The sequence below is a fragment of the Chiloscyllium plagiosum genome, unplaced genomic scaffold (genome assembly GCF_037043375.1).
Source record: "Chiloscyllium plagiosum isolate Xiang-an unplaced genomic scaffold, Cpla_swu_hap1 HiC_scaffold_3, whole genome shotgun sequence".
Lineage (NCBI taxonomy): Eukaryota > Metazoa > Chordata > Chondrichthyes > Orectolobiformes > Hemiscylliidae > Chiloscyllium > Chiloscyllium plagiosum.
In genome coordinates this window covers 119571129-119598332 of record NW_028270141.1, presented here as the reverse complement: position 1 = coordinate 119598332, position 27204 = coordinate 119571129, and the positions used below count along the sequence as shown (strand labels likewise).

The 27204-nt window shown below is 41.1% G+C and overlaps 1 protein-coding gene across 1 annotated transcript; it reads left to right on the top strand.

Moving 5' to 3' along the window:
- ostm1 (osteoclastogenesis associated transmembrane protein 1) lies at positions 1-26531 on the top strand. Its single transcript, XM_043687080.2, has 6 exons — positions 1-470; positions 9860-9974; positions 17642-17739; positions 21371-21496; positions 22881-23046; positions 25250-26531. The coding sequence occupies exons 1-6, from the start codon at positions 33-35 to the stop codon at positions 25303-25305; spliced, it is 999 nt and encodes a 332-aa protein (XP_043543015.2). The 5' UTR covers positions 1-32; the 3' UTR covers positions 25306-26531.
- The last annotated feature ends 673 nt before the right edge of the window (positions 26532-27204 follow it).

Below are 27204 nucleotides of genomic sequence, written 5' to 3'. Positions count from 1 at the left end.
TGGGCGGTGTGTTCATACCGTGCTGTTTGGAGATGACGAGCGGGGGGTTCATGGCTGCTATTTTATTGATTTTTGTTAGAGACGGAGCACTCGGCACTACCACCGCTCCCACGCTGGAAGGCGCGGGTTTCCGCGGGAGCGACGTCGGCGCTGACGACCTTTCCCTGGAAAGCCCGGCTTCCCTTTTCGGGTGGGACGCGTCCCGCGAGGGTAGGCCTCTGCCCCGCTGGGTGCGGGGAGCCAACGACCTGCCGCCGCGGCCGGACTGGGACAGCGCCGCCACCTGGTGGATGACTTCGCTGGCGGAGCCGCTTGCGGTGGGCGAAAGCTGCCGGCAGCTGCTGTGGGACTTCGCCCAGAGCAGCGCGTCTCTGATCAACTGCGTGGTGAAGAACGCCCGTCCGGTGCGGCTTTGCGAGGAGTGCACACCGCAGTTTCAAAGCTTGTGGGAGGCATTCGCCAACATCTCAGTATGTGCCGGGAAGCGAGTGTCTGATCGCCTCAAACTTACACGATAGTCCTTTCGCTATTCTTCTCTCTGTTTCTGGTGCGCCACATTCCCACCGTTTGCTTAAAATGCAGAAAGAAAGAAGTGTGTAGCCCCCAGTTTGCTTTTCCACCGTTCCCACCGTTCCTGGTTCCGACGTGGGGCCTGTTTCTCCCAAGAGGCAAATATTATAAATGCCACTGAAGATGAGCATGAAATAATAGTATTGTGGATAGAATTATGAAGGAGCTTAAACTGGAAGATATCAAACCATTAGGCAATGTTTGAATGGCTTTGGAAACAATCTTGGTAGACCAACTACCTTCAGGCTGGCATGGTGGCTTAGTGGTTAGAACTGTTGAATCAAATGTGATATGGCCATGCTGAATTGCTCATAGTGTTCAGGGATGTGTCGGTTAGGTGCATTAGCCCGGTAAATGTAGAGGAATGGGTTCGGCTCGGATATTCTTTTGAGGGTTGGTGTGGACTTGTTGGGCCGAATGGCCTGTTTGCATGCTGTAGGGAACCTAATTTTTTTTTTCCTTGCTCCTTGGATGCTGCCTGACCTGCTGTGCTTTTCCAGCACCACACACTCGATTCTATGAGGAAGGTTGACTGTACCTGAAAGGTTTCCACAGATGCTGTCAAACCTGAACTTTTCTAGCTAGTTCTGTTTTTCTCTGATTTTCAGCATCTGCAGTTCTTTTGGTTTTAAATGACCAACTATTTTAATCGAATTGACTGCTAAAAGTCAATGCCTCAAGTATCTTCTAAATTTGACTTCCTATTCTAGTCAGCTTTCCATTTCCCACCCCATTCCCAAAACTTGTATCCACCAAAACTCTGCAGCCAGTGTATTTTAGCTAATACACAACCCTGTTCTTCATCCTTGTGCTCAGACCTACAGTAGCTATTGGTCTGGCAATTCCCTAACTGTTAACGATTTAAAAGTGAAGCATGAGAATCTTTTTTTTTTATAACTTCACCTCTCCCAACTTTCTCCAGCCCTGTAATTACCAAAGATTCATCTGTTGTTTTAGGTGGGTCTTGTGCATCATTTAGGTGGGTCTGGTGGGTCTTGTGCATCATTTGATTTTAATTGTTCCAACATAGAGAACCAAGACTGTTGAAGCTATATTTCCATACCCAAGTTTCTTCACTTCTGCATTAAGATGCCCCTTAAAACCCACCAGTAGCTCCAAACACTTTGTCACGTGTGCTAATTTCTCCTTGTGTGGCTCTTTATCAAAATTTCTGTGGTAGTGTGGTGTTGAAATCTCTATGAATTGGTTAAAGTAGCTGTGTAAGTGCATCGTTATTGAAGTGACATCAGGGTAACTGCTTGAAAATATATGTCTAGTTTTCAGACTTCCACAAAATGTAAAGCTGCGCATGGAAACATACAAACTAATCTCCAGGATTGCGGAGATTCAGGATCCAATGTGGCTGTTGATAAGGAATTAGAGAACAAATGGAATGACTGTAGTTAGAGGGACATTATGGTAGTGGGAGAAGTGCTGAAATAAGTGTCCCACAGCTCACTTTGGGATTGTTGAATCATTTTCACTTGATTTTCACTAGGAAGGATTGCAACAGGAAACCTCCAAGTTGAGCAATGTGGAGCTGATTGGTGATGAAATTTGAGCTAGTGTAAACCTGACAAATACTTTTTTATAATGTCTTAATATTGTAAAAACTAAAGAAATATCATTGCTTGATTGATTGCAAAATATTATTTGGAATGTCAGGTGACCTAAAGCTTGGTCAGTGGTAGCTTTTGAGAGGTATCTCAAAGGAGAAAAAAGCAAAGTAGGACAAAAGTGTTGCTTGCAGGAAGGAAATAACAAGTAATATTCAACAGAAACAAAACCCATTATTGCAAGTAATAGTCAGTTAATCAGTAGTTGTAGCTGAAAATGTGTTGCTGGAAAAGCGCAGTAGGTCAGGCAGCATCCAAGGAGCAGGAGAATCGACGTTTTGGGCATAAGCCCTTCTTCAGGAATGAGGAAAGTGTGTCCAGCAGGCTAAGATAAAAGGTAGGGAGGAGGGACTTGGGGGAGGGGCGTTGGAAATGCGATAGGTGGAAGGAGGTCAAGGTGAGGGTGATAGGCCGGAGTGGGGTGGGGGTGGAGAGGTCAGGAAGAAGATTGCAGGAAGGTGGTGCTGAGTTCGAGGGATTTGACTGAGACAAGGTGGGGGGAGGGGAAATGAGGAAACTGGAGAAATCTGAGTTCATCCCTTGTGGTTGGAGGGTTCCTAATCAGTAGTTGTAGGCAAATATGACAGTCAATCTACACATGAGGTCCAGTAAGAACAGACGTGAGAAGGTGATTTTATAGAAGTACATAAATGTTATAAAATAGGCTAATCTAGAATATGGCTTTTTAATTGGACTAAAATGGTGTATGTTAAGTACACTTAATGGAACTTGACTGCATGTAACACCATAACCTAAACTTGTTTCAGTTTTGAATTACAAAAACATACATAATAAATTAATTTCAGGTGCAGGAAGAATAGAATTTAAAATTTTTTGAATCATGACTTTTAGTGCAGCAAGTACCAGCTTTGGTGAACTATCCTTTGGAAAATCTGTGTGCTTTGTGAGTTGTTTTGAGGTTCTGTTAAATCAGCTTTTTTTTTCAACACTATTGACTGTAGTAAAGATCAATGTCTGCTGCTGATTTAGCAGCAATTCCTTAAATTTGTTTAGTGAATCAGTTTCATGCTGAAAATTGATGGGAGTGTCCACTGTTTGGTCACTCGCCTCTGAGTCACAGGGTTCTAGATGGGAGTCCCACTCCAGGGCTTGAGCGCACAAATTCCATGTTGAAACTTCAGTACTGTGGAGCACTGAGTTGTTGGATGTGCTTTTTTTTGGTTAAGCTGGTAAACATGGGTTACCATCTGCCTGCTAGGGTGTATGTAAAGAATCAAGGAGCTGTTTCAATGTAGGAGTGTTTTCTTGGTGGTAGGGAACATCTCTGGGACGTCTGCACCAATCAACCACACCGCCCCGTGGCCCAACATTTCAACTCCCCCCTCCCACTCTGCTGAGGACATGGAGGTCCTGGGCCTCCTTCACCGCTGCTCCCTCACCACCAGACGCCTGGAGGAAGAACGTCTCATCTTCCGCCTCGGAACACTTCAACCCCAGGGCATCAATGTGGACTTCAACAGTTTCCTCATTTCCCCTTCCCCCACCTCCCCCTAGTTCCAAACTTCCAGCTCAGCACTGTCCCCAAGACTTGTCCGGACTTGTCCTACCTGCCTATCTCCTGTTGTGGTTCTGTTCGCCGAGCTGGAAGTTTTTGTTGCAAACGTTTCGTCCCCTGGCTAGGCGACATCATCAGTGCTTGGGAGCCTCCTGCGAAGCGCTTCTTTGATGTTTCCTCCGGTGTTTATAGTGGTCTGTCCCTGCCGCTTCCGGTTGTCAGTTTCAGCTGTCCGCTGTAGTGGTTGGTATATTGGGTCCAGGTCGATGTGTTTGTTGATGGAGTTTGTGGATGAATGCCATGCCGCTAGGAATTCCATGGCTGTTCTCTGTCTGGCTTGCCCTATGATAGTAGTGTTGTTCCAGTCGAATTCATGTTGCTTGTTGTCTGTGTGTGTGGCTACTAAGGACAGCTGGTCGTGTCGTTTCGTGGCTAGTTGATGTTCATGTATGCGGATTGTTAGCTGTCTTCCTGTTTGTCCTATTAGTGTTTTGTGCAGTCCTTGCATGGTATTTTGTACACTACATTAGTTGTACACTCAGACCCATAGTATCACTACCAGGGACACCATCATACAAACTGGCCAAAGAACTACAACAGAAACTGAAACACCTGGTCAGCGGATCCAAACACTCTATACAATCAACACAGGAATTCTTGGACATCATCAGAAATATACACATAGACAAAGAAGAAACCATGATATCATTCGACGTGACGGCACTGTTCACTTCGATTGACAAAACCCTAGCCAGAGAAACAATAGCCAACCTACTGGACATACAGAACAGAAAACAGGATGCTGAACCTATCAACAAAGACTGCATACTTAAACTACTGGACTTGTGCCTCACAACACACTTCACATTCAACAACCAGATATACGAACAAATCAACGGAACACCCATGGGATCACCAATCTCGGGACTCATAGCAGAGGCAGTTATGCAAAGGTTAGAACAAACAGTCCTACCACATATTCAACCCAAACTCTGGGTCAGATATGTCGATGACATGTTTGTAATCATTAAAAACACAGAAATAGAAAAAACACACTGGATCATCAACGCCACACTCACAGGAATCCGATTCACGAGAGAAGAAGAAAAGGATAGCCAACTCCCATTCCTAGACGTGATGGTACAGAGAACACCGAACGGAGAATTCACTACAAGGGTATACAGGAAAGCCACACACACAGACCAAGTCCTAAACTATGAAAGTAACCACCCCAACACACAAACGAAGCTGCATCAGGACACTATTCAAAAGGGCCACAACACCCTGCAGTACACCAGAACTGCAAAAAGAAGAAGAGGAACACCTATACAAGGTATTCGCCAAAAACGGATACCCGCGCAACTTCATCAACAGATGCCTAAGAGAAAGACCATGGAACGAGGACATACCACAACCAAAAGGACTAGCCACACTACCATACATCAGGAGCATCTCAGAACTGACAGCCAGACTACTGCGACCCCTAGGACTCATAACGGCACACAAACCAACAGCCACGCTCAGACAACAACTCACCAGAACGAAGGACCCGATACCCAACATGAGCAAAACTAATGTAGTGTACAAAATACCATGCAAGGATTGCACAAAACACTATATAGGACAAACAGGAAGACAGCTAACAATCCGCATACATGAACATCAACTAGCCACGAAACGACACGACCAGCTATCCTTAGTAGCCACACACGCAGACAACAAGCAACATGAATTCGACTGGAACAACACTACTATCATAGGGCAAGCCAGACAGAGAACAGCCATGGAATTCCTAGAGGCATGGCATTCATCCACAAACTCCATCAACAAACACATCGACCTGGACCCAATATACCAACCACTACAGCAGACAGCTGAAACTGACAACCGGAAGCGGCAGGGACAGACCACTATAAACACCGGAGGAAACATCAAAGAAGCGCTTCGCAGGAGGCTCCCAAGCACTGATGATGTCGCCTAGCCAGGGGACGAAACGTTTGCAACAAAAACTTCCAGCTCGGCGAACAGAACCACAACAACGAGCACCCAAGCTACAAATCAACGCACAAACTTTGCCTATCTCCTTTTCCACCTATCCACTCCACCCTCTCCTCTCTGACCTATCACCTTCATCCCTACCCCCCACTCACCTATTGTACTCTATGCTACTTTCTCCCCACCCCCACCCTCCTCTAGCTTATCTCTCCACGCTTCAGGCTCTCTGCCTTTATTCCTGATGAAGGGCTTTTGCCCGAAATGTCAATTTTGCTGCTTCTTGGATGCTGCCTGAACTGCTGTGCTCTTCCAGCACCACTAATCCAGAATCTGGTTTTCAGCATCTGCAGTCATTTGTTTTTACCTTGGTGTTTTCTTGGTACCTTGGCCAATATATGTGTTACCTTCATAGTTAGCATTAGCTGGTCACTATTACATTGCTGTTTGTGGTATTTGCTCATGTTAGCTTCGGTTTTCTATATTGCAAAAATGACTGCACTTCAAATATGAATTGGCTGTAAAATGATTGAGCTATTTGGTGTTTGTAAAAACACTATATAAATTCAAGGTCTCCTTTCTCCCCTTGTATCTTCCCCCCCCTCCTGCCTACCTTGCTTCATTTCTATACTAAATCTCTTCGTAAACACGTTTGCTTTGCTTTTGTCAGGGAATTTGTTTAAAGATGTCACCCATTTTTAATACTACTTTTAAGACATTTACCAAGATGCATGTTGAGTTGTAGTTTAGCAAGACTATCAAAATAACATGGATGAGCAGCTAGTACCCCTAAAGACTAGTAGGTGTTGCAACTCCAGTGTACCTGGGGTGTAGAGGGGTAGATACTGAGTTCAAAGACAGGATATTGGTCAAGCAAAGTGCTCAATTCTTGAATGCTGCAACTTCTTCCATAAGAGTAGGAAGATTTTCAAATGGTTTTGGTTGGGTTGGGAGCTGAGCCTTTTGCTTCAGAACATTCGGCACCCAGCCACCTCTTGTAAACAGCATTGATTTGGCTGGTCTAGCAGCATCTAATCAATACTGATACTAAAAGCTTTCCTACTCCACTGCCGTGGCTCTATTTTGCGGCCCAATTGAAATGTCCTCACTTGTTGGTGACAAATGGGATCCAAGTCAATATGTTTGTTGATAGCGTGCCGGTTGGAATGCTATGCTTCTATGGATTCTTGTGCATGTATCTGTTTGGTTTGGCCTAGCATGGATGTGTTGTCCTAGTTGTCTTTGTAGGAGAGAGTGGCTAGGGTTTCTGAATGTGTTTTGTCTGCTTGTTTGGGTCACTTTCCCCTACGTCAAAGACATCTCTGAAGTGACTGCCAGACTACTCAGACCCCTTGGCATCATGGTCGTCCACAAACCCACCAACACAGCAACTAACGAATTTGAAAGACCATACACAGACAACAAGCAAAACTAATGTCATTTACAAAATACCTTGCAAGAACTGTAACAAACATTACATTGGACAAACTGGCAGAAACTTAGCCACCAGGATACATAAACATCAACTAGCCACAAAACGACATGACCCACTCTCACTAGTATCCTTACATATGGATGAGGAAGCACACCCCTTCGACTAGGACAATACATCCATCCTAGGATAAGCCAAACAGAGACACGCACGAGAATTCTAGAAGCATGGCATTCCAACTGGAACTCTATCAACAAACACATTGACTTGGATCCCATTTGTCACCCTGTGAGAAAAAGAACAGGAAATGACCGAACCATAGGAAATGATGTCACCACAGGAAATGACATCACCAACATGAAGAAGCCCAAACATAGAAAGCAGGCTACACCACTCGTGCTTCATCCGGAGGCTCACTGAAGGTGTTCTGGATTAGTGGTGCTGGAAGAGCACAGCAGTTCAGGCAGCATCCGAGGAGCAGTAAAATTGACGTTTCGGGCAAAAGCCCTTCATCAGGAATACAGGCAGAGTGCCTGAAGGGTGGAGAGATAAGTGAGAGGAGGGTGGGGGTGGGGGTGGGGATGGGGAGAAAGTAGCGCAGAGTACAATAGGTGAGTGGGGGAGGGGATGAAGGTCGGGGGGAGGGGGAGGAGGAGGAGGGTGGAGTGGAGAAGTGGAAAAGAAGTTAGGCATGTAGGACAAGTCATGGGGACAGTGCTGATCTGGAAGTTTTGGAACTGGGGTGAGGTGGGGGAAGGGGAAATGAGGAAACTGTTGAAGTCCACATTGATGTCCTGGGGTTGAAGTGTTCCGAGGCGGAAGATGCAATTTTGTTTCAGGACATGGTTGAAGAGCTTCAGGGCAGAGGAAATGACCTGAGAGTTGCAGTGGGAGAGGGACTCCCTGAGATTCTTGTAGAGAGAGGAGGAAAACTTTTCTTCAAGGCAGGCATCCTTGTAAGAGGATTTGTAATAGGGTTAAAATCAACTAGGTAAAAACAATGACTGCAGATGCTGGAAACCAGATTCTGAACTGAAGATGTTACCTAGTAGGGTGATGAAACATCTAAAAAGCTCAGTGAGCAAACCTACATCCAGAACCTCAACCTGAGCAACAAATCTTCTCAAAACTCGCTAATATTTCTTCAGTGTGTGGGCATCTCTGGTTAGACTGGCATTTATTGTTTGTTCTTTCGAGAAGGTTGTGTTGAGCAGTCCTCTTGAACTTATGCAGTCCATTCCTCTGTTAGGAATAGAGGTCCAAGACTTTGACCATGTAACAGTGAAGGAATGGTGATAGAATTCAGAGTAAACTCCGTGCTTAAAGGGACACTGGCACCTGAGAGTTGTCACATGAATTAAGACAAAGAAGCAATGTCTAACAATGCTGCAATCCTTTAGCACTGTAAGGTGCCAGCATAAGTCGTGCTCATTCCTGGAGTGGGATTAAATCTCAAACCTGAGCCAGAAGTGACTTTCCTGCCATTGAGCTACAGTTAACACTAATTTCGGGCCTGATTTTTATGTGCTTTTTTTTTAAACACATGAAGTCTTTAGAACAATGTGTATGGTTTAAACAAACGTTCACTAATTTGCAATGATGATTTTAGAAGATATCATTAATATAACAATACATTGGCAATTCCTATCTCACTCTTGATCTTTTATGATGAAGGGATGGTTATTGATGAAGCAGTAAAGATTCTTGAATGGCGAAGGCTGTATCTGAGGGGCTTGTTGGTTGAACTGGGACATTAGATAATTGTTTTTGATAAATACAAAGATCTTTCTCTCATTCATTTACTGACTTTGTTTCTCACTCCAATCCCAGTCACATAGTTCTTGAGTTTCTTTTTTCGTGTTGTATTTGATTAAATGCTTCCTTGGTATCAGGGGCAGGATATAGCTTTTCTTCATCACTTAAAATTCCTGTCCACTAAATTTCATTTTTAGTGTCATTCTCTTTTTCTCCATAAAGTTGCTATCAACATCAATCCTGATTTCGGCATTGCCTTAGAACAAATTCGCTATGCTATAGGTACTTTGCAAATGCAACACTATATTGCTGAGATTTAAAATGTCACTTTTAAAACACTGCCTCCCATCTTAACAATGGTGCAAACAACTTTTTGGTTCTGTCAAGCTGTCTGTACTTTGGGTGAATTTTACAGGTTCTTGGGTAGTTTTGACAAAAAATCATTGACCTGAAATATTAACTTTGTTCTTCTATGATGTTGGCTGGCCTGCTGACCATTTCCAGCATCTGCACTATTTTTGCCTTTGCTTAGAAAATTTAGTCTGTTCTAGAAAGCAAGTGTCCCATTTCACAAGGACAGGATGTGAAGTTTTCATGTCTTGCACAGTACTCTGAAATTGGTTAGGAGATACATTTTTGGCAACCACTATCCTGTGGCTGTATGAAGTTAGTAAGAAAGCCACTTTCAGAATTACATGTACTTCAGTAACAGTAAGCATGTTTGCAGTGTCAGCATTATAGGCAAGCCTTGTCTGCTGGTGCTTTTGGATTTTCCGTTTGGGCATCGCCATTTGCATTTCTACACAACCAGATTTGCTTGAGTTTTTGATATTCCTGTCTGCTAACAATAAAAGAAATGATACTTCACTTGGGTTTAGTAACCATTTATTAAACTTTCCCTTGTATTCAACTCATTTGCGTCTATTCTATTGCTGTAACTATTTTTAATTTTCCAATCTTTGCCCTGCTTTCTTATAGAAAAATTCAGGGAATGTAAGCTGTTCAAAACAGCTCTTGAGATCCGACCGTTTGCAGCTAATCTTGAACATGAATAACTATCTGCAAAAAATTTGGACTGACTCCATGTGTGATGGTATGTTTGCTCACTTTGATAAGCTTTCTAAGATTTGGTTTATTTTGAAATTATTTATATTGATATACCGTTTTATAGCTACTCCAGCTATGCCTTTTTACAAAGGGTACGTTTTCATTTCCTGATGTATACAGCAGCAGCATGTCCTGTGAGAGTCATGGGTTGAGAAGTTTGTTTTGAGTTTTGTTCACTTTGGCTACGCACCCATGTATTTGCTGGATGTCCACAATTTGACCACTTACTTCAAGCTGCTCCCATTCTTTTAAAGTCAGGCTTAAATGGGAGCCGGAAATGCCTATCATGCTGCTTTTATTTGAAATGAATCTTGTCCATGTTGATAATTACACTTTTGTCAGACAAATTACAGTAGAGGAAAATGGCTGCTTTTAAAATTAGAGGCTGTCCTTCTGATAATTCCATTAAATGTTTTTCATCTACTCACTATTTATGCAAAATTTTATAGGCTGGTTTGGCTTGTACTCCAGTCTGATTCTGACCATAATTATTTGCAAAAAATCTCTTTGTGGAAAATGGACTAATTATTGTACTTAATATGATATTTGCAATATTTGGAGGTGGTAGTGAATGGTGTTTTGGTGTGTTTTTGGATCTGGGGACATCTCAACCTCTGAACCATTATCACTATTTTGTATTGAGATCTGTTGGCATTTCCTGTGTGGCAGGCGTGAGATTTGGGCAGCAATTTCTGTTATGTGGTTTTGTTAAGATTGAGTTGATTTTTATTGTCACCAATTACGTCCACAATGGACCTCACTGATTTAAGTTCCATGAATCCTCTTTGCCAGTATCCACTTAAGGATAGTGTGACTCGGATGCCATATTAAAAAGCTCTTATCTAGTATAATGGTTTCATGTGCTTTTTAACATGTGTTCTCTCCTTATGAAAGATGAACTTAGGTATTTTGTAGATGAGGCACAGCTTGGGTGTGTTAATTTAAATTTTGATTGGGGGGGAAAAATACCTGGATGAGCAGAATACAGCTTTTGAGTAAACTTTTATGTTCTGAGTTGTAGAAAATTGGTAACATTACCAATTTACTACCTTTTCTTTCAGGCATATGCCCCATTGTTGGCTATTCTAAAGCTGTCTATATTGTGCTTTTTTTCTAGGTCCGAGTTCACTATCCACTGTTGGGTGACTGTATGTGGAGTTTGCACATTCTCACATTTTCCCTGTGTCTTCATGTGTTTCCTCTGGGTGCTCTGGTTTCCTCCCACAGTCCAAAGATGTGCAAGTTAGGTGGATTGACCAAGCAAAATTTCCCATAGTGTCCAGTGATGTGCAGGCTAGTGGGTCACCCATGGGAAATGTGGGGTGAGAGGGTTGGGTGGGATGCTCTTTGGTGAGTCAGTGTGGACTTGATGGGCCGCCTCCCAGTCTGTAAGAAGTCTTTGTAACCAGCGAGGCCAGGGAATGGGCCTACTGAGTCATCATTCAAAATGAAAACTTAATTATGTCCCAGCTTTATCTCGTCATCTGTACTTTGGAAATCAATGCTAAATTAGATTACTTGAATTCTTCAGAATCTGTTTTTTTTAAAAAAAAGTTCTATGAACAATTGAACGATTCTAGATTTTGGTTGGGAAGGATGGAGTAGTCAAAGATACATTAAGCATTAAAAACTTATACTGCTCTGGGATAGGAGGTAGGTACACTTAGAATGAAAATCTTTCTATGTATGTTGAATCATGTCTCTTCGATCAAACAATAAGGAGCATTAAGTACATCGACATGTAGCCTTGGAATACAATTGAATTATACCCAGTGAGTACAGGGTTGCTAATTTTTAGAGTATCATTGAATTTCTTTCTGATGAATACAACAGTGAGCTCTTGAAATAGTTTAGACCAGGAGAGTGCTGTCACGTGTTGTAGGAAAAGGCAGTAAGAGCCTGTAGATGCTAGACGGTGTTTCACTACCCGCAACAATTGCTGAAGTATTTTTCTTTAAACTGCACTATTTTTAATATCCTGAGAGGTTCAGTAGTATAGTGGGTGTGTCCTTCAAGCAGTATACCAAAGATTTGGATTAATGATTTAGAGCAGCTAGGGAATTTGAATTCATTTAATTAAATCAATTAAAAAGTTATAAATAAAACTGGAATAAAAAGTTAGCAGTTACTGGTAGCTTGCCAGATTGTCATAAAATTCTATTTGGTTTGCTCATATTTGAATGAGGGAAGTCTTTCTTTTGCTCAACTTCTGGCAATGTGATTAAGTTAACACCTCTGAGATTGATACAACTCCGCTACATCAAACTGCTACCCAAAAATAAATGATTAAAAAAACCAAATGAATGACCCAGTATTAATTATAGGCAGTAAACTGGTAAATTCACATCTAGGCCTTTTGACACGCAAGCACCTCCTTAATAATATCTGGAAACTTGTGCTAAAGTTGAGAGAGCTGTCCCACAAAACTACTGAAGCATCAGCCTGATATAGGTGTACATGTTTCAGTCAACATCTCTGCCTCTTCCCATCGACATCACTAAGTATGTCCTGTCTGACTAGTTTCTGGCCTTAAGTTGTGACTTGCAGTTACGAAGGAGTGGCTATGGTACACTGACTCCAGACCTCCTTTCCTGTCAAATAGGGGAAAGAGATTTTCTCTTGACTTACCATGAACTTTTCTCCCTTTAAATATTGTATCATGTTGATCGTTACTTTGAAAATCTCCAGAGTACTTTTAGCGTGCTTGCTATTCCCTGCTTTTTCCATGTCCATCAACAAAAGTGACTTAGCAGCACTCCTGACCAAATTGGTCAAGCCTCAGGATGTAGCTGTCAGACTGGCAATGCAGCCGTAACTGAGAGAACCAACTCAGTTTCTTTTGGGTGAATGGGGGAGGGTGGTGGGGAAAGAGCAGAAGAAGATTTGACTTGAATGAGTGCCACTGCAGAGTTTCTGTTGAAACAGTATCTTGTATTTGCACTGAACCATCTGTCATATTGTTCTGATTTTCCCCAAAGCTAGTAGCTCAAAATGGGTGTTTTGTGAGGTTCTTTGGACCGTCAGTTGACTGTATTCCACTACAGTTTCTGATGTCATGGCTCAGAATATGCCTTGCACTACCATTACCAAGAAGCCAAAGGACCCCTTCTGGTACAATGAAGAATGTAAAAGAGCATTTTAGGGGCACTGTCTGGGTGCTAAATGCAGAAGCAGTATGCTGTAGACACTGCAAAACAGATCCATAATCAACACATTCAGATTTCAACTGATGGTGGCTAATTAAACAGCTAAATGGAGGAAGATGCTCCACAAATAACCCCTTACTCCAAAAATGCATAGCCCAGATGTTAGTGCCATAACAGACAGAATAATTTCCTGCTATCTTTAGGCAAAAATGGCTGCTTTTAACTCAGAAGCCAGTTTTTCAGTGAATTTTATTCCCTCCGTGTTTTTTATACACTTGTGGGATGTGGGCATCGCTGGCTCACCTGCATTTATTGCTTGCCCATAGTTTCACTTTGAAGGTGGGGAGTCGCCTTCTTGAGCTGCTATGGTCCACTAACTAATGTTTGAAGTTTCTCTATTAAACAAACCGAGTGATTACACCAAATGCTGAAATGGGTGTCCATGCATTCAAAGAAGCAGCCTGAGATATCAGCTGGTGCACCTGCCTGCAGGTAGAGACTGGGTGCATTGTGAATGTCACCACATTATGTGCACAGCGACATGAGATTCTGTATTTTTGTGTGCACAAATGGCATCCACTGTGACTGATGCAGGAGGAGGTCTTGAAGGGATAGGGTGAGCTTCCCTACCAAGTAGCTCTACACTGCTTTCCTGCCTGGTTAACGTTCACCAGGGTTGAATTGCAAGCAGGCAAAATGCAGGCTCATTACCCAGCAATGTTTAGATCTTGTGCAGTGTAAGTATTTGGTAGTGGACAGTTGCTTGTTTGTCAGATCAGTAGTGAGTTTTTGATCGTGTAAAAGGGCCAGGTGGCTTATGGGGGTGGGGAGGCAATAGCATAATGATGGTATTGAGAGACCCAGGGAAACTTAGTCCAGTGAGTGTTCTGGGACCTTGGTTGGAATCCTTCCAAGGCAGATTTGAATTCACTTCAAGAAAATCTGTAATTAGAGTCTAATGATGGCCATGAAACCATTGTCAGTTGTTGGAAAAACCCAACCGGTTCACTGATGCCCTTTTGGGAAAGGAACTACTATCCTTACCTAGTATGGCCCACGTGTGACTCCAGACCCATAGCAATGTCATTAACTTTGATTCTTGGCTTTCCTTTTTTTGAAAAAAAAAGGACGACCAAGCCATTCAGTTGTAACAATTGCTAGATGGTCTCAAAAAGGGAATGAAACTGGATGGGCCACCTGGAATCTACTGAGGTACTGGAAGTGACAATTTCAAACACCATCCTGTCCAAGCTACTCACCATGCTGACTTGGATCTGTGTCATTTTGACAAAATCTTGAACCCATTTCCTAACAGTATTGATTGCAGCATTTCAAGAAGACAGCTTGCCACCACCTTCTCTGGGCTCAACTAGGAATGGACAATAAATGCTTGCCCACCAGTGCATCCACATCCCGTGCATGAATTAAAAGTAGTGTAAACAGTTAACTCCAACAAATAATATTAAATTAAAAATATAATGTCTCCCAGCAACTGCTGTTTCATTGCTTTCTAGTTATGTAGCTCTGCAAGCTGTGCCCTGAGTGATGGTATTCACAATAAATGCAGTCTAAAACAAAGAATTATAGAGCTGTGATCCAGAGCTAGTCCTACCTGGTCAAATTGTTCCAGTACAGCCATGATCTGGAGTCTACCTAATGAAAAGACTTTTTTTTTTAAAAGAAAAGCCTTGTCATGAGAAACAGGACAAATTTGATCCAATCAATTATCAACGTAACAGTCTACAACCTGTTACTAAATTGATTAAAATAATCATCTGCAGTACTATTGAGTGGCAGTTGCATAGCGTAACCTGCTCAACTTGCATTTTGCAGATCACATTAAAGCCTTAGTCCAAAAATAGAGCAAAGTTGAACTCCAGTGGTGAGGTGGGTGTGATTGCCCTTGACATCAGGACAGAGTTTCACCAAATGTGCTCTCAAGGAAGCTTTATAAAATTGAAATCAATAGAAATCTGGCAAGACACTCCAGTGACTGAAGTTGTAACCAGCAAAAAGAAAGGTGATTGTGGCTGTTGCTGCAGGATGCCGTGGCAAGAATTCCTCAAAGTAGTGTTCTTGGCTCAACCATCTTGAGTTACTTCACCACAGATCTTCCCTCCACCACAAGCTGAAGTGGGAATTCTTGTTGGATGATAAGTGTTCAATCCCGTTTGAAACTCCTTTTGAAGGAAGTGAGTGCACTATAGTCCAGTTTGTGACTGACATGAAAATAGGTAGGAAGGCAAGTAGAGAGGATGACACAATCTGCAGAAGAATATACACCGGTCGAGTGAATTTGTAAAAACTTGGCAGATGGAATAAAGTAGTGAGGTCATGCACTTTGGCAGGAAGGATAGAGGAGCTCAATGTTTAAATGGAGAAAGATTCCATAAAGCTACAGAGCAGAGGGATTTGGAGTCTTCCATGAGTTGCAAAAAGCTAGCATCCAAATTCACTGGGTAATGGAGAAGGCAAATGGAATGTTGGCCTTTAATTTCAAAAGGAATGAAATATAAAATGCGAGGATTTGATAAAACTGTGAGCCACGAGTCAGTTTACAGCTGGAATACTGCGAACAGTTTGGTGTCCCTTATCCAAGGAGAGCTATGCTGGCATTGGAAGCAATGCAGAGGAGTTTCACTAGGTTGGTACCAGGTTTGGAGGTGAAAACTATGGTACAGGAAAAGCACAGCCGATGAAGGGCTTATGCCCAAAATGTCAATTTTTTTTCCCTGCTTCTCAGATGCTGCCTGATCTGCTGTACTTTTCTTGTGCCACAGTTTTTGACTCTCTGATCTCCAGCATCTGCAGTCCTCACTTTCTCCCCTATCTTGTGAAGAGAGGTTGAATAGATTGTGTCTGTATTCAGTGTAATATAGAAGAATGAATGAGTGATTATCTTTATTGAAACATACAAGATTCTTAGTGGACTTGATATGGTAGATACAGAAGGATTATTTTCCCCGTGAGAGAGCCAGTATAATAGGTTGCTTAGATGAGGAGGAATTTTATTTTCTGCTGGGGTTCATTGTGCGGGTTTCTTAATGAATGTGGAGCTGGATCATTAAGTATTGTTAAGGCTGAGATTGACTTTTTTGTTTTTAATCAGTCAAGGAATCAGGATTATGGGGAAAGGGCAGGAAAGTGGAGTCGAGGATTATCTGATCGCGCATGATCTCACTGGTATAGACTCTGGCCTATATCTGTTCCAATGTCTTGTGATCTTCAGATTACGATTCTGCAGCAAGACTTGGGTAATATTGAGGCAGGACATGTGGCAAAGATTATTCATGCCAAGCAAATGCTGGTTAATAACGATCTCCAAGGAAATCTTGACACTCATTAACATTTAATGACATTACTAGTGAAGAAACTCCTGCCACCAACATCTTGGTTGTCACTATTGACCAATAATTTCACTGGCTTCACCCATAAATGCTGTGGCTACAGGAATCAGTTAGAAATTGGATATTCTGTTGCCGATGACTCTCCTCCTAACTTTCCCATTCACAAGACATTTGTTAAGGACAAGATTAGATTAGATTAGATTAAGGATTAGATTAGATTAGATTACTTAGTGTGGAAACAGGCCCTTCGGCCCAACAAGTCCACACCGCCCCGCCGAAGCGCAACCCACCCATACTTCTACATTTACCTAACACTATGGGCAATTTAGCATGGCCAATTCACCTGACCTGCACATCTTTGGACTGTGAGAGGAAACCAGAGCACCCGGAGGAAACCCACGCAGACACGGGGAGAACGTGCAAACTCCACACAGTCAGTCGCCTGACTGTTTGTTTAAATGAGGGCAGCTCCAATAATTGGCTTTTGACACCATCCAGGATAAAGTAGCCTATTTTGACATGCCCTTTGATGAGCATAGCCTGCTACTTCCTTTATCACCAGTGCACTTTGTGTTGTTGCTTGAACTACAAAGTGCACTTCAAAGCTTCTTCAGTGGGACTTTTCAAACCCGTGACTTTTATCACCTAAATAACAAGGGCAGCAGGAACATGACTTGTGTAAGTCTCCCTCCTGAACACACACACACCTAAACTGACTTGGAAATATGTTGCTATTCCTTTTTCATTCCTTAGTCAAAATCCTGGGCCTTCCACTTTATCGAACTGTAGTGGCTCTCAAAAGTGGCACATCACTTTCACAAGGACAATAAATCATGCCAGTGCAGTCCACATTCTGTGAATGAACGTGGGAAATGATCTATTTGCATACACTAATAATTTTAATTCTTTTTACTTTTCATGGCACTAAACTGTCATGGGAAGGTGGTCAGAGTGTTCACAAAATTGAAAGATTTTGTTTGAGATTAGTTTACATGTTTGGGATTATTTTGCAGATTTTATGTAGCTGTTCGTGTTTTTTGTTTGCATGTCCTGTAACTGGTAAATGTATGAGCTATTTTATGCAATTGTATTCTAGTAATGGCAAAGTTCAGTTGCATTTTGTATTTATTAACCTGTTGTTGTCTTTTTCTCTTCAACAGCGTGCTTAAATGAAAACAAAACAGCACCATCAATGGACACTTTAACCTTTAGGAAGATGCTGAATGATTCTTTGAGTTGTTTTGACCATTACTCATTGGTAACGTGCTTATTAAACTCTGCTTGTATTAATAGAGCTTTTAAATGAACAGATTAGATCAACAATCTCTTGCTCAGCAATAAATTTCCAAGCTTTCTAAATAAAAATCATTAGTATATTTGGGGCTCAACAGAACTTGCCTCTTAACAGCTTAACTGTACTTGAACCAAAATTTAACAACTAGTAAGTGCACATTGCACATCCAGGCCGATTCTCAGCCTGTTCTTTTACTACATTTCTATACTTCTGCCCCATTCCTACTGCTGTTTCTGCATTTTAAGAGGTTTTGTGAGGCCACTCTGTTAAATGTTGGTCAGAGTTATGTTTTGTTTTTATTGCTGAGAGTGAAACATTATCTCTCAAGTTTCTAGCAGGCTAACCCAGGAGGAAAGTATAATGCTGTGAAAAAGTGGGAGTGAACACAAACATGCAAATGGGGGTCAAAGACAAAATTGCAATGAAGTCTTACTGTTTTCCTATTACACAAAATAAAACCAGGCAAAGTTCTAAGCATTTATTCTAAGGACTATTTTCATATTTGAGAGTATTGTTGTGAAGTTGGGTAGAGTAGTTGTAGAATGGGAGGCAGAAAGTTAGAATTTGGTGTTTGTAAAATGCTAGAAGGGATAAAGTATTGTGTGTGTTTTTTTTTAAAAGATGGTATATTGTTGGTGGTTAGATTTAAAATGGATGTCTGCGAGCAGCAGCGTGAAAGTTTGCCTCCACAGAGCCCAAACTGAAATAGAGTCATAGAGATATATAGCATGGAAATAGACCCTTCGGTCCAACTCGCCCATGCTGACCAGATATCCCAATCAATCTAGTCCCACCTGCCAGCACCTGGCCCATATCCCTCCAAACCCTTCCTTTTCATATACCCATCCAGATGCCTTTTAAATGTTGCAATTGTACTAACCTCCACCACTTCCTCTGGCAGCTCATTCCTTATACGTACCACCTTCTGCGTGAAATAGTTGCCCCTTAGGTCCCTTTTAAATGTTTCCCCCTCACCCTAAATCTCTGCCCTCTAGTTCTGGACTCCCCCACCCCAGGGAAGAGACTTTGTCTAATTACCCTATTCGTGCCCCTCATGATTTTATAAACCTTCTATAAGGTCACTCCGATGCTCCAGGGAAAACAGCCCCAGCCTGTGCAGCCTCTCCTTTAAGCTCAAATCCTCCAACCCTGGCAACATCCTTGTAAATCTTTTCTGAACCCTTTCAAGTTTCACTATCTTTCCGATAGGAAGGAGACCAGAATTGCACGCAGTATTCCAATAGTGGCCTAACCAATGTCCTGTACAGCTGCAATATGACCTCCCAACTCCTGTACTCAATACTCTGACCAATAAAGGAAAGCATACAAAATGCCACCTTCACTATCCTATCTATCTGCAATTCTACTTTCAAGGAGCTATGAACCAAGATCTCTGTTCAGCAACATTCTCTAGAACATTATCATTAAGCGTATAAGTCATGCTGTGATGTGCTTTTCCAAAATGCAGCACCTCTCATTTATCTAAATTAAACTCTGCCACTCCTCAGCCAATTGGCCCATCTGATCAAGATCCCGTTGTAATCTGAGGTAACCTTTTTTGTTGTTCACTACAAACTTGATTTGAGTTTTTTATTTGAAGTAACAAAGAGGATTGATGAGGGCAGAGCTAGATGTGATCTATATGGACATTCGACAAGGTTCCCAATGGGAGCTGGTTAGCAAGGTTAGATCTCACGGAATACAGGGGGAACGAGCCATTTGGATACAGAACTGGCTCAAAGGTAGAAGACAGAGGGTGGTGGGTGGAGTGTTGTTTTTCAGACTGGAGGCCTGTGACCAGTAGAGTGCCACAAGGATCGGTGCTGGGTGCTCTGTTTTGTTATTTTATCTAAATGATTTGGGTGCGAGCATAAGATGTATAGTTAGTAAGTTTGCAGACAACACCAAAATTGGAGGTGTAGTGGACAGCGAAGAAGATTACCTCTGATTTACAACGGGATCTTGATCAGATAGGCCAATGGGCTGAGAAGTGGCAGATGGAGTTTAATTCAGATAAATGTGAGGTGCTACATTTTGGGAAAGCAAATCTTAACAGGACTTATACACTTAATGGTAAGGTCCTAGGGAGTGTTGCAGAAAAAAAAAGACCTTGAGTGCAGGTTCATAGATCATTGATAGTGGAGTCGCAGGTAGATAGGATAGTGAAGGTGTTTGGTATGCTTTCCTTTTATTAGTCAGAGTATTGAGTACAGGAGTTGGGAGGTCATGTTGTGGCTGCACAGGATATTGGTTAGGCCACTGTTGGAATATTGCGTGCAATTCTGGTCTCCTTCCTATTGGAAAGATGTTGTGAAACTTGAAAGGGTTCAGAAAAGATTTACAAGGATGTTGCCAGGGTTGGAAGATCTGAGCTATAGGGAGAGGCTGAATAGGCTGGGGCTGTTTTCCCTGGAGCGTCACAGGCTGAGGGGTGACCTTTATAGAGGTTTACAAAATTGAGGGGCATGGATAGGATAAACAGACAAAGTCTTTTCACTGGAGTGGGGGAGTCCAGCACTAGAGGGCATAGGTTTAGGGTGAGGGGGGAAAGATATGAGACTTAAGGGGCAACGTTTTCACACAAGGTGGTAAGTATATGGAATGAGCTGCCAGAGGAAGTGGTGGAGACTGGTACAATTGCAACATTTTTAAAAGGCATTTGGATGGGTATATGAATTGGAAGGGTTTGGAGGGATATGGGCCAGGTGCTGGCAGGTGGGACTAGATTGGTTGGGATATCTGGTCGGCATGGACAGGTTGGACCGAAGGGTCTGTTTCCATGCTGTACATCTGTTACCCTATGACCTCCAATTTTGGTGTCATCTGCAAACTTACTAACTATACCTCTTATGTTTGCATCCAAATCATTTTATGTAAGCGATGAAAAGTATTGGACCCAGCATCCACTGGGTCACAGGCATCCACTGGTCACAGGCATCCAGACTTTCAGACAAATTGTTATCCCGCTATTTTGATCAAGTGGTTAACAGAATACCAATTACCTCGAGTATTTTGGCATTTGAGATGTCATCTAGATGAGTTTCAGCAGAAGTACTAATTTTTACCTCCATTCTGTACCTGATACAGGCTTCAACATTCTGCACACCCAATCATATATTTAAGCACATACTGTATCACAAAGTTCTTGTGGTGCGGTGGTTGTGTCCCTGCCTTTGAGACAGGAGGCCCAGGTTCAGATTCCATCTGCTGCAGAGGTGTATAATAATATCTCTGGATAGGTTGATTAGAAAATGCACATAATGTTTTGTGACTATTTTCAGGTAGCCAAGTCATAGTTAAGACCTGATTCCCACCACATCACAATTCCTTACCATCATAGCGGAATGTTCTGGATGAGGCACCTTTTTTTTATGGTTTAAAAGCATGTTTATAAATAGCGAGCTGCTTTGATCTGTTTCCTCGTGTTTACATATCGGCTTATGTTCTTGTGAGCCGAAAGCACCTTGTTGTGATGTTTTACTACCATCTACCTTGTGATGTGTCACATGCAATTATGTTTTCTTGTGTGTGAGATGACTTGGTGGACTACCTTGTTCGACAATGTGAAATTATAGTTTTTACTTTTGTTTTGTAGAAACGCACAGCTCTCAGGAACAATTCTGATGTTTGCGTGAAGTGTAAAGTTTTTTACAACAATTTAACTGAATGGTACTATAGCTTGGTGGATAAGCAGAGCTTGTGTATTGACATCATTGATGCAGTAAGTACATTGACAACTATCCAACATCCATCCCCTGTGCAGTGCTGGTAGCTCGTTTTAGCAATCTAATTCTAAACTTATTTTTCTGCAAAGAGCAGAGAATTTATTTGGTTCTTGCTTTAGAGCTGCTTTTTCAGTAAGTTGAACTAGCTGAACTGATAGCAGCACCTGCTGCATGTTTAAAATAAGCAAATCTCCAGGGCTTGTATATAGGACTTTTAAAAAGGCAGTAGACTGTTTAAGCGACGGGAAAATTATAAACCTAAAGAGCAAGGTCAAGGCCACAATGCATTGTAGAAATTTCAGTAAAGCTGAGTGGAATGACACCAAATTTAACAGCTGTATTACTCATGCATCATGACTGAAGACCATAATAGCTGAAGCCTTTAAAACCTACGCCCCTAAGTTCCATGCTGTTCAACTAGAGGAAGCAGCAACTGAGTCCTCTACCTTCCCAACATTTTTCATTAGGGGCAGCACCATTTTTAGGTTGTTTTCCCAAGGTTTCACACAAGAGATGCAATTTGCGCACACTAACTTCTGCAAGCAGTTAAAGTTTATTAATGCTTGTACAAGCTAGATGACTGCCTTTGACCCTCCTTTCAGGCATGCAAAGTAGAGTCAAAAGAGGCCTCAAACAAAGAAAACACATCCCCTTTATACAGGTCAGTTGGTAATGCTCACAGATACTCTGGCCATTCCCCATAACCACATGTTACCCCAGGTACATGATAGGATGAGGATCATCCTCTGCTCCAAAATAAATGCCCTAAACCTGGGGAATCGTTATGCAAACAATTTCCTGACTCAATGTATCATTGCTAGGTGAATGTCGCCCCCTATCCAGAGAGGGAGAGAGAGTACAATTTAATCTTTTAACATTACATAGTGGTTAACACTGCTGCCTCCCAGCCTTGGGGAACCAGGTTCGATCCCATCCTTGGGTGCGTGTGTGGAATTTACATGTTCTCCCTATGTCTGTGTGCGCATCCTCTCGGTCTCCAGCTTTCTCCTCTGGTCTAAAGATGTGCAACTTGGGTGGCTTGGCCATGTTAAATGTGGGATTGCAGGGATAGGAAGGGTCTGGGTCGGATGATGCTCAACATTCGGTACAGACCTGATGGACCGAAGGTCCTCTATCTATGTTGTAGGGATTCTGTGATTTTCTTATATTCCACTGATATCACTCATTCTTCTAAACATCAGAGTACAGAACCATTGTATACATCTCTCATTGGGCAATCCTCCAATTTCCAGTATTCAAACTAATGAACATCTTTTGGACCATTTGACTTAATTTAAATTGAATTTTAAAAAAAAAATGCTGTATGAAAATTTACTTGAGGCCTAATAGTTTGTCCTGTGTTCTTTTTGGTGCCATTAGATGAACTTGACACAGCAGCTCTGGAGCAAAACCTACAACTGCACTGTCCCTTGCAGTGATACTATTCCAGTCATTGCAGTGTCAACATTTCTTCTTTTCCTACCTGTCATTTTCTACCTCAGCAGCTTCCTTCATTCTGAGCAGAAGAAATGGAAGCTTATGGAGCGTGAGTACCTGCTGTTCTAATTGTGCTTTTAGAATTAGATCAATAGATGTGAACATTTTGATAGTTGGCAGCAAATGCTAAATGTTACCAAATGTTCAACTTTGACTAGAATATTTGACCAAGTTGATTTCACACAACACCCCTTTTTTAATGTGATATCCTATCCTATACAGGTGGTCAGATATGGATTAGCCAACACAATCTGTATACACTTTCACAAATAGAGAAAACATCTGATAATCTGGAAAGAAGCTATTGGAAAGGTTTACTCCATATGTTTTCTAAGACTGAGGTCAAGATCTTCTTTGGTGATCCTTGCTTCAATGACAGAATTATAATGTAAATGAAGTATTGTTCCCTGTGGAGTAGGTGGGCACCTTTTTGAGGCAGAGTGATTAAGTTAAATTGTTGCAGTTGATTACCAGTCTGCTGTTCACTCCACCTCTAGACCAGTTTGTTTCTTCTAATTCTCCAATCACCACTTCCTTTTGGCCTTGTGCCATCAACACTGTTGGCATTTATTCTCTCCTGTCTTTTGCCTACTTATACATTTTTCTCAACGTTCCCTCTCTTGCCATTTTATTTATAAATTAATAACTTCTCAGTTCTGCTGAAAGGACATTTGACTTGAAATATTTACCCTGTTTCTCTCTCCATAGATACTGTTGTCTCCTTTTTTTTATATTACAATGATCAATTTTAAATGCCAAGTACAATCAATAGATGGCATCTTATGTTGGAGGTGTAGGCAAATTGCTGGCAGTCCTCGAAGAAATTCAGGCAATCATATATTGTTGCCAGAAATCTATTCCAATAAAAAGATCAGATTCTAAATGACCAGTGTAAAATTCTGCGAATTGATGCAGACCAACCATTGTTTAGATCCCAGCTGATGATGGTACTGGACTAGTCTGATTCTAGATAAAATCTGACCCTTTAGGTCTTTCGATTTTGAATAATGTGGCCATTCACTGAAACTAAAACTTAAACTAAGTTTCTTTATCAGGAACTTATTATGCAAAAGATAATTTAACAAGTTGTCTGGATGTAGCATGAAGAGGAAAAAAGAACAAAAGTAATCCAAAGTTTAAATTAATTCCCCAACAATGTCCCTTTTCCAGCAATTTAAATCCAGAGGAATTACCATTATTAGCAAATCGTAAGTTTGACTGATGCTGCACAGTTGTTCTTATGAACTGTGAAATCATTGTGTATGAAATCTTAGACTGTCTCCGCTTTTTAATAATCTTCAGACTTTTAACTAAGCACTTCTAGCCTGGAAGTCACACACATTTCTTTTTTAGATTGAAATAATTGTGTTTTCTCCAAAGTGTTTTGTACTTCTTAGAAGAGAGGTTTTACTTGCTTTTCATCACAGTTAGTTCTCTGAATTGCTCAAATTTTAATCTCTTGATTTTCTAAGCTAAAATCAAGCCTCCATTTCTCCTGAACAAAAAGTAAGGTAATGGTCCTCAATGTTTACCCCTACCTATTATAAATCTTCGCAGTAAAAATACTTTACCATTAACACACAAAGGGTGTCCCTGCTTCCCAAAACTTACTGGATTAGGTCACTCCAGAAAGCATGTCTGATCTAGTTTTTTTTTTTCAAAGCCCTTCGTAAGTTACCAATCCCATATGCCACTATTTTTAGAATCCAAATTCTCAAATTGATTTTTCATTGACTTTCATCACATTGCCGAAAGTGAGGTGTTCCCTTCTCTACTGCCACTGTCTCCTGCAGATTACAACATCCTAAAAATTGTCTTGGTTTTGCAAATTAAGGTCAGACTTTTTTTTTGTTACTTGTGATATTGTCAGCCTGTAAAATGCTGATATTTCTTGGCAGGATATGCTGTTGTGAGATTCTTTCCTCTGGTTAGACAGTCTAGAGCTGCAATCAGTCATCTGAGAACAAGGAGTTGCCCATTTTGGACTGAAAGGAGGAAATTACTTTGCTCAGGGCTGGTAACCTTTGGAATTCTCTACCCCAAAAAACTTGCTCAGTTTTTGAGTATAGTTAAGGCTGGGATTTGAGAGATTTTGGGGCACTAAAGAAAATCACAACAAGACTGCAAGATGGGAAGGTAAATATTCAGCTATGATCTGATGAAAGGCAGGATAGACTTAAATGAATGTGTGGCCTGCTCCTTGATCCTAATTAAAAGAAAATAATGCTACTTTTTTTTAATTCACTTTGTAGCTAAACGCTTGAAGCCTTGCAGTAGCACAGCACATATTGAAGACCGATCTTCCTGAAATTCTGCCAATACATTCTTTCTTCTTTAAAGAAAGAAGACCAAATCTTTCTCATGCAGAAATAACAACATTTGTGAGGAAATGTAATAGCAATAAATATGTGGTTTTTGGACAACGCGTCCTTTGTATTTGTAATTTGAACACTTAATGGTGTTTAAGAAATTATCTACTGAAAATGTGCATGTTGGAAATGCGTTCAAAGCCACATGAAGACTGCTAAAGATACTTATTTATCTTGTGTTTTTTGCCTCTGCCTTAAGTTTAAGTCTGTAACTGAAGAAAAATTAAAACTTTAAATCTGGTTTTATTGAAGTGCCCTAAGTTAGGGTCGATCTCAGCTTTTTCAAATTTAACATTCAACTCTAATGTTTACACATTGAGTTAAAAAGTTAACAGCAATTGAGAGAATTGCAAGCATTTAAACCTATAAGCTAGTTAGATTGGTTTTGACTAATTCTAAAATACAGATGAATTAAAACATACTGGATGTTGTCCCCAGGAATGATGCGTCTTTTCCTGGTTTGATATGTTTCTATTTTAACCCTGCTGATTATAAATGATGCACTATTTTTCAATATGTAGTAGCACTGTAGTTAGTTGCCTGAGACATCAATTTTAGTTCAAAATTTAGCTTGCTGATTTTTTTTTTATTTGGTTCTTTGTAATTTAAAAATACTGTGATCAGGCACTACCGTAAATAGCTAAAGTAGATTCAGAAAATATTTTTTGATTGAAACCAAGAAATAGAACAGATCCTCAAAAAAATGAGGAATACACGGCGTTTGTGACCAGATGTCCTTGATGTATAGAATAATAAGTAACTGCATATCCATGGCATAGAATGATAGCTACATGTTGTAAAGTTTGGATGATCTGTATGGAAGGATATCGTGTGAATATTTTCAGATGGTTTTCTCACCTGTATTTTACCTTTTGTGTTCTTGCAATCAGTGCTTGTCTGAATTTTTAAAATGGTACATGGATCTATTGTGAGCTTACATTGGGTACGCAGTGTGCGCGCGCGTGTGTGTGCGTGTGTGTGTGTGGTTTTTGGATCAATAACTTTTTAAGCAAGAATGAAGCATTCCATTATATTCACCTACTGACTTGTGAAAAGTTTGTGGTGTTTTCTTCCCTGTTATTTTAATTATCAGCTTTTTTGTTCAAACTTGGATGTATGGAAACAACACAAAGTTGCATTTTAAATTAAATTGTTTGTACACTCATTCATTCAGGTGTGACCTTGTGGATATCTTTTGCTTTTTTTCTTCTGTCAATGCTAAATGCATAAATCTGGGCTGATATTTCAAAATAGGACTTTGTTCACAAAACTGGTTGCAGTAATTAATGGGGGGGGGGGGGGCTTGGGAAGGAGGAGTGGGAAACGTAGTGGGAATACTGGAGGAAAGTATTTGCTGTCAGATTCTGATTGAACATTGTGTTCGTTTCTAAATGTTTGAATTTTGTTAGAAATTGCCGCTCCAAAAGAAGGCTATTCAGCCCACAAACTTGTGTTGGTAATGTCAGCTCTTTAACCAGAGCTGCTAATACCAATGTATGTCACTAGTTTGTGTATGAATTAAAAATCCCATTAATAAAGCAGAAAACTAAGATTAATATTTCAAAATATTGGACATTCAAATGTGTACCTTTGCTTTATAAATTGATCATGCAGATGTATCATAGAAGGAGTAGTCTTAACACTTAGGTTGTTTATAGGATTTGTTTACATCTTTCACAATTACAAAGTTGAGCACTAGTTGCTATATAATCTGTTGAAATATCATTCAATAATTTAACTTCATTTAATCTAAGGACGTTCAGGTACACAGTGAACTCCAATGTCTTTGGATATTTGAAGATCCAGCTGGTTTATATTCCTGTAAAAACCCTGAGAAC